Source organism: Musa acuminata, chromosome BXJ1-8 (genome assembly GCF_036884655.1).
Source record: "Musa acuminata AAA Group cultivar baxijiao chromosome BXJ1-8, Cavendish_Baxijiao_AAA, whole genome shotgun sequence".
Taxonomy (NCBI): domain Eukaryota; kingdom Viridiplantae; phylum Streptophyta; class Magnoliopsida; order Zingiberales; family Musaceae; genus Musa; species Musa acuminata.
In genome coordinates this window covers 7,594,384-7,606,999 of record NC_088334.1, presented here as the reverse complement: position 1 = coordinate 7,606,999, position 12,616 = coordinate 7,594,384, and the positions used below count along the sequence as shown (strand labels likewise).

The following is a 12,616-nucleotide window of genomic DNA, read 5'->3' as shown; positions in this document are numbered from 1 at the left end:
AAGATAAGGCAACCGAAGTTTGGACGAAAGATGTGAAAGCAAAGGGAGTAGACAAGAAGCTAGTAGAGGACATAACCATAAATGAATTCTTAGAGGTTATAGGCCAACGAGGGGAAGGACAAAGGCAACAGATAAGGGTGTTGTGGCAACGATGAATGAGGGATGAACATAGTGGAATATCGAGGATAATCTCATCTTTTAAAAAATAAAAGGCATAATGTGAATAAAATAAAAAGAGAACACAACATTTGATATTTTAGATGAGTTATAAGTTATTTTTCTAAATTTTGTTACTATTCTAGATAATAATAACAAAAATATAAAAAAAATAAAAATCCAATTAAAACATGGTTTAAATTCACAATATAAATAGATAACTCATTTATGGATATTTTGATAAATAAATTGATAATCGATCGAGGTTGTTTTTGGAAATCGAAATAATTGAACTCTATGAAATGAAATATTGTTCTAGAGCCATAGTGACCCAGATTTGATATTTCCATGACTATAAATCCTTTTTTATAATCAAAATTTAGATTTAATTTTGTTTACCTTTACTCTTTTTCTTCTGTGTTATCCTACTCTCTGTTTTTTTTTTATTTTGGATTCGGTTTGACTTCTCTTCTTGATAAGGACCATAAAATGATGAAAAAGATAATAATAATAATAATAATAATAATAATAATAATAATAATAATAATAAAGGGGGCGCTCCGTAAGTAAAAATGATATTTATTTATGGTAAATCGCCCAATAATAATTTTATTTGAGACACAAATTCAACAAGCAGACAATACTGCAAGACTATGACATGTATCCACGTAGAAGACGATTGTTGACATTGGTCGATCAGACCAATCCACTGTCATGAGGCACTCCAGCCATCGGCAGCCATTGATCCCCCGAAATGAAGTTGCTGACAGTAAAATTGATGGCGTCGTTGGCGCCGATCACAAGGTATCCTGGCCAGTCGACGCGGCCGGCCGTGCCGGAACCGGGACCGCTGTTGTTGTACTCTGCGTAGTACAACGTGTTCAGTGCGAGGTCATCGCTGTTCCATTGCACCCAACCTGCAGGCTCGATCAGCGAATCCATGTAAGATTGCATGACCACGGTCCTCGAGTAAGGCTTCCACGGTCGGCCGAGGTACGTCATTGGCGACTCCTGTGATTCCAGGCAGAGGGCCGTGGCGGCCAGATCAGCTGCGTCGAGGAAGTTGCAGGACTGCATCGACGTGCCGGTGTTCTGGTTCGGGTCGGTCCGGCCTTGCGCGGTGATGGTGTTGATCTGGCCAGGGAGGGGCAACCGGGAGTAGACGTTGCAGTTCTGGAACACCACCGCTGCGTTGCCGAATATGTAGTCCACTGTGCCGTAGATGTCGCACTCCCTGTAGAACTGCCTCATGGAGTGGGTGTAGAGCGTGTCTTGGTAGCCCTCGAAGCTGCATCTGTAGAAGGTGGACATATCTGCGTTGTTCAGGACAGCGACCGCTTGGTACTTGGCCGGCCCGGCCGCGTTTCGGAAGGTTATGTTGATCGCCACGAATCCATGTCCGAGGGCGACTACAGGTGAAAGACTTGTGTCAGGTAAAGCATATCTTGGGAATGGTAACCAAGCGGTCACGTACCAAAGGTCGAGGAGGTGAAGGTAGTCCAGCCATCACCGACGCTATGGTTGCCGGTGATCACCGTCTGGTTGATCCCATCGCCGATCATCATCAAGTGTTTCTTATGCTTGGGGATGACGACGTACTCTTCGTAAACCCCGGCGGCGACGTATATCAAGTGGTAGCCGGTGTTTTCGTCGTGGTCGACGGGGGCCGACTTGACCGCGTCTGTGATCGTCACGAAGTTCCCACTGCCGTCTTGGCTCACCCGCACGACGTCGTTTACCAGGACGGCGTCGGTCGCCTGAAGGAGCCCCCGCCCGCTCCACTTCTCGAACAGCTCCCTTTTCTGGGCCGGCATCCTCAGCGGTAGCTCGCCGTCGCGGCCGACGGCGACTTCGTGGAATAACAGTGTCTTCCTACGTGGGACTCTGGAGTGGCTGACGTTCCTGTTCTTCCTGTGCGGCTCCCAGGCCCGCTTGAAGAGTGCAAGGGAGACGCCGTAGAGCTTAGTGCTATTGTGCATAGGGATGGAGAGGCCGTTCTTGATGGACCACGCCGACTCCGTCGCATGCAGGCCGTCGGAGCAGGTGTGCTGGTTGGTGACCAGAGCTGACAGCAGGGTGTGCACCTTGTCGGCTTGGTGGTCGAGGAGCTTGTCGGTGTCATTCAGTGTGGTTTCAGCCGCGGTGAGGATGTCGATGTTGAGCTCCGACAGGAGCTGGCAGTCGAGGAGGGCCAACGAGGCAGTCGGCGACAGGTTCGACTTGTGAGCGAGGTATCGGTTGATCAGATGGAGGAACTTCCTGGCATTGGAGAGGGACTTGGCGACGGAGAAGCGGCCATACTCGTACAGGTTGTTGGATCCTCGTGGGGGAAGGACCGTCTTGCAGAACTTGGGGTCGAGCGTCGAGTTGCATGCGGTGGAAGGGTCGACAGGGGCCAACAGAGGAACTACGGAGACAACGGGACTGAGGAGGAAGAAGGAACTCAGGAGGAAGAAAGCAATGGCGTCGGAAGCCATGATGAAAGTGGTGAGGGCCATCGAGTATGCATGTATATATATAAGGGGATGAGAGGGGCTTCATGGTGAATGGAAATCTGGTTGTCTTCATCTTCTTTGCGTTTTCCATTGTGATGACAAACAAACTTTCTACATAGGTCAACATTAATGACCTAAGAAATCAATCAACCATGTTCAAGAGAAGGTGGAAACCATGTCAAGTAGTTTGTCTGCGAACGAGCGATTTAATGGCGAGGGCTAACGAAAAGTTGATGTTAAGAAGGAATGATGACTTGGCAAGACGAAAAGGGACTTGCCTTGAATCTGGTATTGTTTGGTAGTGTTAAAATAAAGAGATAAATGAGTTGTAGAAGAAGAAGTTGAATGTTATTGACATATCCTCCGTCTTTATATACAGGTTAGAAGGAGAAGTTTCCTCAACGGGTTAGAGGATTTCCCTCAGAGTAGAGAGATTTCCTCAACATATGGTTTTCTTGTGATGCCTGCTGTACTTCTTGTGGTGTGTGTGGTACTTCTTGTGGTGTTTTATGGCCTAGGAATATTTCCTAAGGCATTTGTAAGTGCCCCTCATATTAAACGCAATCTCATTTCTGTTTCTCAATTTTGCAAACATAACAATACTTCCATTGAATTCTTTCCTGATTCATTTCTTGTTAAGGATTTGAGCACGGGGGCATCATTGGTCCAAGGCCCGAATAAAGACAACATTTATGAATGGCCGTCAGCCTCTCGAATGACCCAGCCCACTGTTCATTCTTCTGTTGCGGCTCCAGTTGATGTGTGGCATCGTTGGCTCTGATACCATGTTAAAATAAAGAGATAAATGAGTTGTAGAAGAAGAAGTTGAATGTTATTGACATATCCTCCGTCTTTATATACAGGTTAGAAGGAGAAGTTTCCTCAACGGGTTAGAGGATTTCCCTCAACAGAGTAGAGAGATTTCCTCAACAGTTAGGGAAATCTCATCTACTTATCAGGTAGAAAGCTTTTGATTTAGAAGGTAATATTTGACTGATGGGATCAGATATTTGATTTGACCTCAAGAATCTGTGCACTGATTCCATTGCTTTGATCAGGATATAAGTTTTAGATATCAAGAAATGAGGTGATTCTGGTATCAACGTCTGTAAAGCTCATGAAAAGATGGTTTTCGTTGTTTAGTTCATCATCTCTGCAAGTGGATGGTGATATCTTTCTTTCCAAGGACAAGTTCGAAGCTCCCCTCGATGACATCTTTTAATGAGTTCACTAATAACATGGAGCAGGTTAATCTTCTTACACATCAATCAATCAAGCTCGCTTCACCCCGGCAAAATACAAACTTGGAACTGTCACAGTTGACCATTTTTGACGCCACGTCAGAATCTAGAAAAGGATTAAGGGGTCGAGCAGTAAGTTCTGAGAGGACAAAATGCAAATGACAGCATACAACTTCGACGCCATCTCGTCGAGATCAATTCGAATCACTACGACACACGTCGCAGACCGCACTTCCCTGTAGATGATACAGTCAGCGGACATCTCTCATCTCTGTAAATAATCCAAAGAGACGAGATTGTTAGCAGCCAAAGAAGAACGACAAGAACTCCAGATTAGTTTAATGCTCTCCGAAGATATGTTTGCAGAGTTTGGCATGGCAAAAACGCAGCAGAGCTTATGGCTCCTAATCCATCAATCCACCTGGCTTCGCCCGGCAAAATAATGCTTCGTTGGAATCGGTCAGACACCGCAATCTGTAGCAGTAGACCAATATTTTCTTACCCGCTAGCAAAATCTAAGGAATGATTAACGGATAAGTGAGAAGATCTGACATAATAGAAAGCAAATGACAGCGTTGGCGCTACTAAAAGTATCAGCATACGACTTGTTACTCCAGCTCATTGAGATCGATTGGTAACACAATGACACATGTTTCCGACCACATTTCCGTATAGATTCTCAAGATTCTGTTGTTCCCTCCAAAACCAAAGCCTCTCTTCTTCTTCCTCCTTCTCTTCTGCTATCCGCTGCAATGGCGGGACGTGCAGTAATAAGCAATGGCGGTGGCGGCAAGGAGTGTCTCGGAAAGATGAGTTCCTTGCCTGCTTCGTGGCCTACTCCGGCGGCCTCATCTTCGGCTAACATTCCTCGTTAGCATCACTCTCATCTATTTTACCACCAATTCCAAAATATAACATCAACAGATAATTGGGGAAAGTACTCGTGGTTTGATTTCGGGGAGTGTCACGTCCATCGACTCCTTCCTGCTCGAGCTCTTTTCGTCGGTTTATTACAGGGAGAAAGAATGAAAGACGAGAGTGTTAGCATAAAAACCAAATTTATATTATTATTATTATTATTATGTAAAAAGTTTTAATATTTAAAATATAAAATTTAATAATAATATATTAAATTTACGATATGTACGTTTTGATTTTATTCATAAAATTTTTATTTGATTGACAAGTGCACCATCATCGAATTCGAAAGCCATAACGATATCAGTTTACAAAGAGAATTGTACTCGTTTTCTCCTTTGTTTCATCCTTCGTAGGATTACTATAAGCGATGGATTAGAGGCAAAGAAGAGATAAAAAAGATTTATAATCTTTTATTGATTGATTAACGTGACTAATGGGAGATGAGAGAAAATCTATAATATCTCAATAATATCATGCATTCTCGTCTCCTCTTATTTGTGTATTATGTATCGAGATATTGTCCTTTTATAGGTGAAAGCAGATGATATATGATAAGTAACTATGATAATCTCTCGTATCAAGATTATATCCTAAGAAATCCTTTCATAATTAGATTTCCTTTCAATTTATCAATAACTATAATCAAAATCTACTTATATATATATAATATATCTTATATAATTATATATGATCATATAATCTAATATTTTCTCACTTGACACATCGATTCGTAATATATAAAAAAAATTAAAAATTAAAAAAAATAAATAAAAATTTTATTTTAATTTTTTATTTAATCAGATTCTAAAACTTTAAAAATATTTTACACATATGCATGAATTTTATAAAACAAGCTAATAAGTTCAATAAATATAATAATACCATATTAAGTTTGACTAGCAATACTAGTCATATAGTTCAATAAATATTTTACCATTATTTGGAAGATTGTTTAAGATTATAAATAGATTTTCTAAATTTACATACAAAATTTTGTATTTCTTTAATTTTCTCTAATTCGTTTAGGTTAACCTATATAAATCTAGATCCCTATTTAGAAAACTTATTTTCACATTTATATATTATAACTCAAAATAATAATGAGCTACTAATGCAATGATGATTCTTAACGATTTTATTTAAAAAATTAAAAAATCTCAGATGTATTATTTATGAGTAAAATCATTAATCATAAGTTTGACTTTTATATTATTCAATATTGTCCTTTGAGTTATGTTTATATAATATATATATTTTTTATAATTATTGGGTAATTCGATAAATTCTCAAGCATTATTTTGGCCCATTGATTTTAATATTGTTTTTATTGTATTATATCACTTTTCAGAATCATTATTTTCTATAACTTATGAAAACAATGAGAGATTCTTTTAACTTTTTTATCATAATATATTTCTTATAGATATATCATACAATAATTAAAAATGATATATCTCTTTTTCATTTGAAATATTCTGAAATTATTGATTGTGATCAACAACGATATTAATCTGATATGAGAATTCAGTAATGTTATTTTGTTATTCACCTTTATCAAATCATTTAGTGATACGAGGAATAACAATCTCTCAAATATAAAATGATAAATGAATATCAATTTATGTTTCCTTAATATTAAAATTAAATTTTAAGATATTTTATTTTCACTGATTTACTATTTTCAGGTAATCTAGTAAAAGAATCAAAATTATGATTAGGTTTATCATAACTATCATATAATTTATCACACTTATCAGATTTAATAATTTTTAATTTTTTTTATCTAATTATTTCTCGACTTCATTTATATAGATATAAAGAGATCTTAGATAACCATCTATAAAGATAATAAGCTATCTCTCTATAAAAATTAAGAATATGAAGTGATTATAAGATATAAGTATATATAATTTAAAAAAATTTATGAAACCATATATTTATTTTAATATTTAATTATAAAATTATTATAAACTTAAGATTTATATTAATTTTGTATAGACCCATATACTGCTTCTTGCTCAAGCTATTTTCGGAGAAGGAAGATAGGAGCACCAACCTTTGCAGTATTGTTGACAGATCCCTTGATCGACAAATGCCCTGTATCTTGTTGTGCGTACCTTTGCAGTCAGTACTAGTTTACCTCTCTAAAACGACACCTGCTTGTCTCCAAGGAATGCTTAACATTGGCTTCCAACTCATGATCACCATCGGCATCGTTGTGGCCAATCTCATTCGACTATGCCACTGGTTCAAGGATGGGCGGGGTTGGTGTGTTAGTTTGGCGCTCGTCGCTGTGCCAACCGCCGTCGTCACTGTAAGCTCAATGCTCCTTCCTGAGACCCCCAACTCCCTCATCGACCATGGGCACGATAGGAAGGCTACGGTCATGCTCCAAAAATTCGTGGCACCGATGACATCAATGAGGAGTAAGAGGACCTTGTGGCAACCAGCAAGGAATCGAAGACGATTGAGAACCCATGGAGCAACATGCTGGAAAGCAAGTATAGGCCTCAACTCACCATGGCCATCGTCGTTCCATTCCATTCGAGAATGATGCCTCCCTCGTGTCCTCGCCACCTTCCAATACCAAAACTTATAAGTTCATCAATTTTTATTATTATCTTCAAGAACTTTGGAATCAACATTATCTTTTACTACATGATAAATTTTTGGATTAAAGTTCATTTTAATTCTATGATTTTGATTATGAATGTCTTAAGTCTTTATAAGTTACTCGTGTCTAAAATAATTTTTATATTTTTAAAAACATAACATATATTGTCCTCCCGTCAAGTCTAAGTTAACATATGTTAGAGTTTGTTTACGTGACATACTGACTCACAATAAATCATTAATATAATGACATATGTAATTTATGATTAAGGTTTATTTTAATCCTTATGATTTTGATCATGGTTATCTTAAGCCTTTATTGTTTACTCTTGTGTAAAATAACATCTACATTTTTTAAAACATAGCATATAAGCTCTTCTCGTATATGAGTTAATATACATTAAAGCTTACTTACATGATATACTAATTTATAATAAACTATTAATATAATTACACATCGTTAGTGTGGAAAAGACTACGTGCGTACGATGCCCTGCTAAGTAGCAACAACTCGGTGCTGCTACTAGTAATCACTTTCACGATGATGCCTCCTCCTGCCATTGATAGAGGACTCAGTTTTTTAAAAAAATATAAATTATATATGTTATTATATTAATAATTTATTGTGAGTTAACATGTCATGTAAGTAGATTCTGACATTTGTTAACTTAGACTTTATAGGAAGAGCTTATATGTTATATTTTTAAAAATATATGGGTCATTTTAGATACGAGTGAGTCATAAGGGTTTAAAAGGTCCATGACCAAAACTATAAGAGCTAAAATAGACCTTAATCCTTAATTATATATTATTATATTAATAATTTATTATGAGTTAACATGTCATATAGAGTCTAATGTATATTAACTCAAATTTGACGAAATGTACTTATATATTATGTTTTTAAGAATATAAAAATTATTTTAAACATGAGTAAATTAAAACCACATAGACTAAAATGAACATTTACTCATATATTTTTGTTAAAACATCTTATGAGTGCCATAATAAATCCACCAAAAACTTTTTTATCATCTGAACGTAGAAAGGAATCATTTGAAAAATACCTAATTTTCAAAGAAATCTCTCTTAATTCATACGAGTTGAATGATCTAAATCAAATGTTACAATTTATATAAGTAGACCATATATGAGTATGAAACTAATTACTAATAATTGTATTTAAGTCAAGCTTTGCTCTAATTCCTTTTTTTTTTTGGGTAAATGTTTCCATAAATCATAAATGGAATTATATAGGATTCTATATCAATTGAGTTCTCTCTCTCTCTCTCTCTCTCTCTCTCTCTCTCTCTATATATATATATATATATATATATATATATATACATATATATATATATATACATATATATATATGTATACATATATATATATATGTATACATATATATATATATGTATACATATATATATATGTATATATATATATATGTATATATATATATATGTATATATATATATATGTATGTATATATATATATATATATATATGTATATATATATATATGTATACATACATATACATATATATACATACATATACATATATATAGATATATATATATATATATATATGTATATATATGTATATATATACATATATATATATATATATACATACATATATATACATATACATATACATATATATATTAGTCATTCATAATAAAATAAAATTAAAAGCTTGGAAAATTCATTTTTCAGATTTTTTTTCCTACAACATACTGAAGTGTAAAGTTAAAAGACCACAGTAAATAATTTTTACTGTCCAATAGAAAATTGCGCCACAAACTTAACAGTAATTTAATTGGATGTTTATTTATAGACAGGTAATTCTACTCAATTATTGTACCCTTCTAATAAGATGGCAGGTTCAATAGTGGGTAAAGACAAGAAGGTGCGATAAGGTATAGTTGCCAAGAAAGTTGACGTCATTAGACTCTTGCTTCATTTTTCTTTTGTGTCTCACCAAAAGAGCTTGCGAGAGAGGGGGAGGGAGATGGGAATGGAAGGGATCAGCCACCGGAAGCTGCACGTGAACGGCATCAACATGCACGTGGCCGAGAAGGGCGACGGCCCCGTCGTCCTCTTCGTCCACGGCTTCCCCGAGCTCTGGTATTCCTGGCGCCACCAGATCGCCTCCCTCGCCGCCCGCGGCTACCGCGCCGTCGCCCCCGACCTCCGCGGCTACGGCGACTCCGACGCCCCTCCCTCCGCCTCCGCCTACACCATACTCCACCTCGTCGGCGACCTCGTCGCCCTCATCCACGCCCTCGGCCAGGACCAAGTAACCTGCTTCCCAGATGGCGATGATGATTCCCTTTCCGATTCCTATATGTGTACCTGTATCGTGATTTGGAGGACTGATTGGCACAGGTGTTTGTGGTGGGGCACGATTGGGGCGCGGCCGTGGCGTGGTGGCTCTGCATGTTGCGGCCGGACAAGGTGAAGGCGCTGGTGAACTTGAGCGTGCCGTTTAGCCCTCGGAACCCTCACCGCAGGACGTTGGACTCGTTGAGGGCCATCTTTGGGGACGACCACTATATGTGCCGCTTCCAGGTAGCTAATTTATTGTGTCCTGCCCAGTACCTGTTTGATCAAATGACCATTCAAGATTCGGTCGCAATTAATGTTGGATCAACTCCACTGATCAGCTTGGTGGTTTTCACCTAATCCTGCACTGAGTTGTGATGGAGGTTTGGTAATCTTGAAACTTGGTATATATGTCCTAACATTGGGACCTGCCAGTTTCACGTTTTACCCATCTCGGCCACCACTTTGGCGATTGGACAAGCAGTGGAGATCACGTGAGCTCCACTCCCGACCACCGACCTGCCTCTCCCTACTATAGTGGTGCTATGAATCCATGATTTTTCTTACATACTGGAGATTGCATGTTTTGTATGATCAAAGATAAATAAGTTATAAGCATGAAATTTTTTTGAAACTCAAACCAGGATTATTGATATTTTTATTGGTTTTTAATACCCTATTGTTTTTATGAAAATTTCTCCTTTATTTTTCGAATGGTTTGGTAAGTTTAATTCCAATGGTTCTAGCCCTAAGAAAACTTTGATATGTATTTTTTTGCTGTCTAGCAACGAAGAGTCAGATTTGGGATAAGCAAAAACTAAAGTATATTAATATTGCAAAATTCAGAACACATCTTCGTGTTTCTTTTATACATGGATGATTCCTAAACGTATAGGCAATGATGATATAAAGATGGATGGCTTCCCCCATCGTTATTGTTACCCGTTTGTTGCATCAATTCAATCTACCCAATTTGGTGACAAATAACTTGAGTTATTTGCTATATATAGGACAAGTTACCATTCCTCTTACATCCTAGGAAATTTCTGAAAAGCTGGTTAAAAAATGCTTAACCACATTATGCATTTGCTGAGACACAAGTAATTTGAGTTGGGCTGGCTTACACATTTATTGGTGAGTTAGGTTCAGATTTTGTGTACAGAGTTATATTCTCCATAAATCTCAACCGAGAACAATCAGAAACCAACACATCGCCATCCCTAGTTGTAGCTCGGGATTGTGGGTGTCATTTCTAGCATAGTTCCATAAATAGACAGTTCATGCGTCTAAATTATAGTTAGGTGATGTAACTTCTTACTCGAAAGAGTGAGAATGCATCAGTTCTATTTCTTAATCTTGTTCTTCATCTCTTACATTATACTTTCATGATGATGTATTAGGAACATGGGGCAACAGAAGCTGAATTTGCACAGATTGAGACTAGTTTGTTGATTAAAAAGTTCTTAACATATCGCAAGCCAGAACCCATTATTGTACCTAAGGAGAAAGGATTTGATGGTACTCTTGAAACTCCTATTGCCTTGCCTACATGGTTGTCAGAAGAAGATATAAACTATTTTGCTAGCAAATTTGAGAAGTCAGGCTTTACCGGAGGATTGAACTACTATCGGTGCTTGGACTTGTAAGTTTATTTAGATGTATCTTGCTAAGCATTGATTATTTATATGAGCTATTTTACTTGCATTATAGATTAATTTATTTAGCTGTTGCCTTTGATCTAACTACTTAATCAAGATTAGCATCTTCCATGGTTAAATAAACCAGAAAAGATTCATTAATTTTATTTCTAATGATGATATATTTGGTTTAGATTTGAAAATCTCAAGTTCATGGTTATCTATCTGCATTCTGTGAGACCTACAAATGAACAAATAGTAATTTTTGTCGAGTATCAAAGATGTTCAAGCATACAGGATGGATTGTTCGAGTGAAAACCAAGTGGTCTAATGGTTGCTAAACATTTTGTGTTCCATCTGACTTTACACCTTTTACGATTGCCTCGTATGTCGAAGTCTTTTGTCCTTGTTTTTTTTTAAATTAGGGAAATTTATTGTCTACCAGAAATATTATGAATTATATCAGAAAGATGTAAAAAAAAAAAAATGCAAGATCAAAATAGTTCCAAGTATTCTAATATATAATGTTAAAGAGGATCTCATGATTATAGAATTCAGCAGGATCATTAAACTTCATTGACCAAATATTCAATTTTGCAAGTCAACACACAAGTTTCATCTTTATATTTCTCCGTTCATTTACTTATTATAAAAATGATTATAGGAACTGGGAGCTCACAGCACCTTGGACTGGGGCCCAAATAAAGGTACCTGTGAAGTTTATTGTTGGGGATCTTGACTTGACATACCATTCGCCAGGTGTCCAAGACTACATACACAAGGGTGGTTTCAAGAAACTGGTTCCATTTCTTCAAGATGTTGTTGTGATGGAAGGAGTAGGCCACTTCATCAACCAGGAGAGGCCCCATGATATTTCTGATCACATATACGAGTTCATTAAGAAGTTCTAGTCCTTCATATAAATACTTTCTGCACCTCTGTTAGCAAGCTCTTTAACTTTAGTATCATAAATAAATGCTCTCGTGGTGTTTAAATTAGAAAGTAAAACTTATGTAATGATTATATAAATTTTGCTTAGCCAGTGTTTTCAATACCAAGAGTTTCCTCTGCACTGAGTAGTTGTTATTGTTGGCATCGGGAATGTTTGTCATTGGAAGTAGCTCGCTTTTTGACATCTAACTTGTAATTTAGGAGATTTTTCAGAAAATATATATATATAATATTTTTCAGTAAGTGCTCTCAGCTTTTAATTTTATCAT

At 37.0% G+C, this 12,616-nt stretch overlaps 2 protein-coding genes across 3 annotated transcripts; one reads left to right on the top strand and one right to left on the bottom strand.

Annotated features, from left to right (window-relative positions):
• Nucleotides 1–852: 852 nt before the first annotated feature.
• LOC135582819 (pectinesterase-like) lies at nt 853–2,645 on the bottom strand. Of its 2 annotated transcripts, XM_065078652.1 has the most exons (3): nt 2,020–2,645; nt 1,631–1,932; nt 853–1,565 (listed from the first exon to the last, which is right to left on the bottom strand). In XM_065078652.1, the coding sequence occupies exons 1-3, from the start codon at nt 2,631–2,633 to the stop codon at nt 853–855; spliced, it is 1,629 nt and encodes a 542-aa protein (XP_064934724.1). In that variant the 5' UTR covers nt 2,634–2,645. The 2 variants fall into 2 exon arrangements, with proteins under 2 accessions (XP_064934724.1, XP_064934723.1); XM_065078651.1 differs by having other exon boundaries at nt 1,631–2,645.
• Nucleotides 2,646–9,376: 6,731 nt separating this feature from the next.
• LOC103993357 (uncharacterized) lies at nt 9,377–12,468 on the top strand. The gene is made up of 4 exons (XM_009413387.3): nt 9,377–9,733; nt 9,823–10,005; nt 11,160–11,401; nt 12,061–12,468. Exons 1-4 carry the CDS (start codon nt 9,446–9,448, stop codon nt 12,305–12,307), a joined length of 960 nt encoding a protein of 319 aa, XP_009411662.2. The 5' UTR covers nt 9,377–9,445; the 3' UTR covers nt 12,308–12,468.
• The last annotated feature ends 148 nt before the right edge of the window (nt 12,469–12,616 follow it).

Coding starts and splice junctions, on each gene's coding strand:
- LOC135582819 (XM_065078651.1), bottom strand. CDS start 2,633: ATGGCTTCCGACGCCATTGCTTTCTTCCTCCTGAGTTCCTTCTTCCTC. Junction 1,566..1,630: donor CTTCACCTCCTCGACCTTTG/GTACGTGACCGC, acceptor TTTCACCTGTAG/TCGCCCTCGGACATGGATTC.
- LOC103993357 (XM_009413387.3), top strand. CDS start 9,446: ATGGGAATGGAAGGGATCAGCCACCGGAAGCTGCACGTGAACGGCATC. Junction 9,734..9,822: donor ACGCCCTCGGCCAGGACCAA/GTAACCTGCTTC, acceptor TGATTGGCACAG/GTGTTTGTGGTGGGGCACGA. Junction 11,402..12,060: donor TACTATCGGTGCTTGGACTT/GTAAGTTTATTT, acceptor AAATGATTATAG/GAACTGGGAGCTCACAGCAC.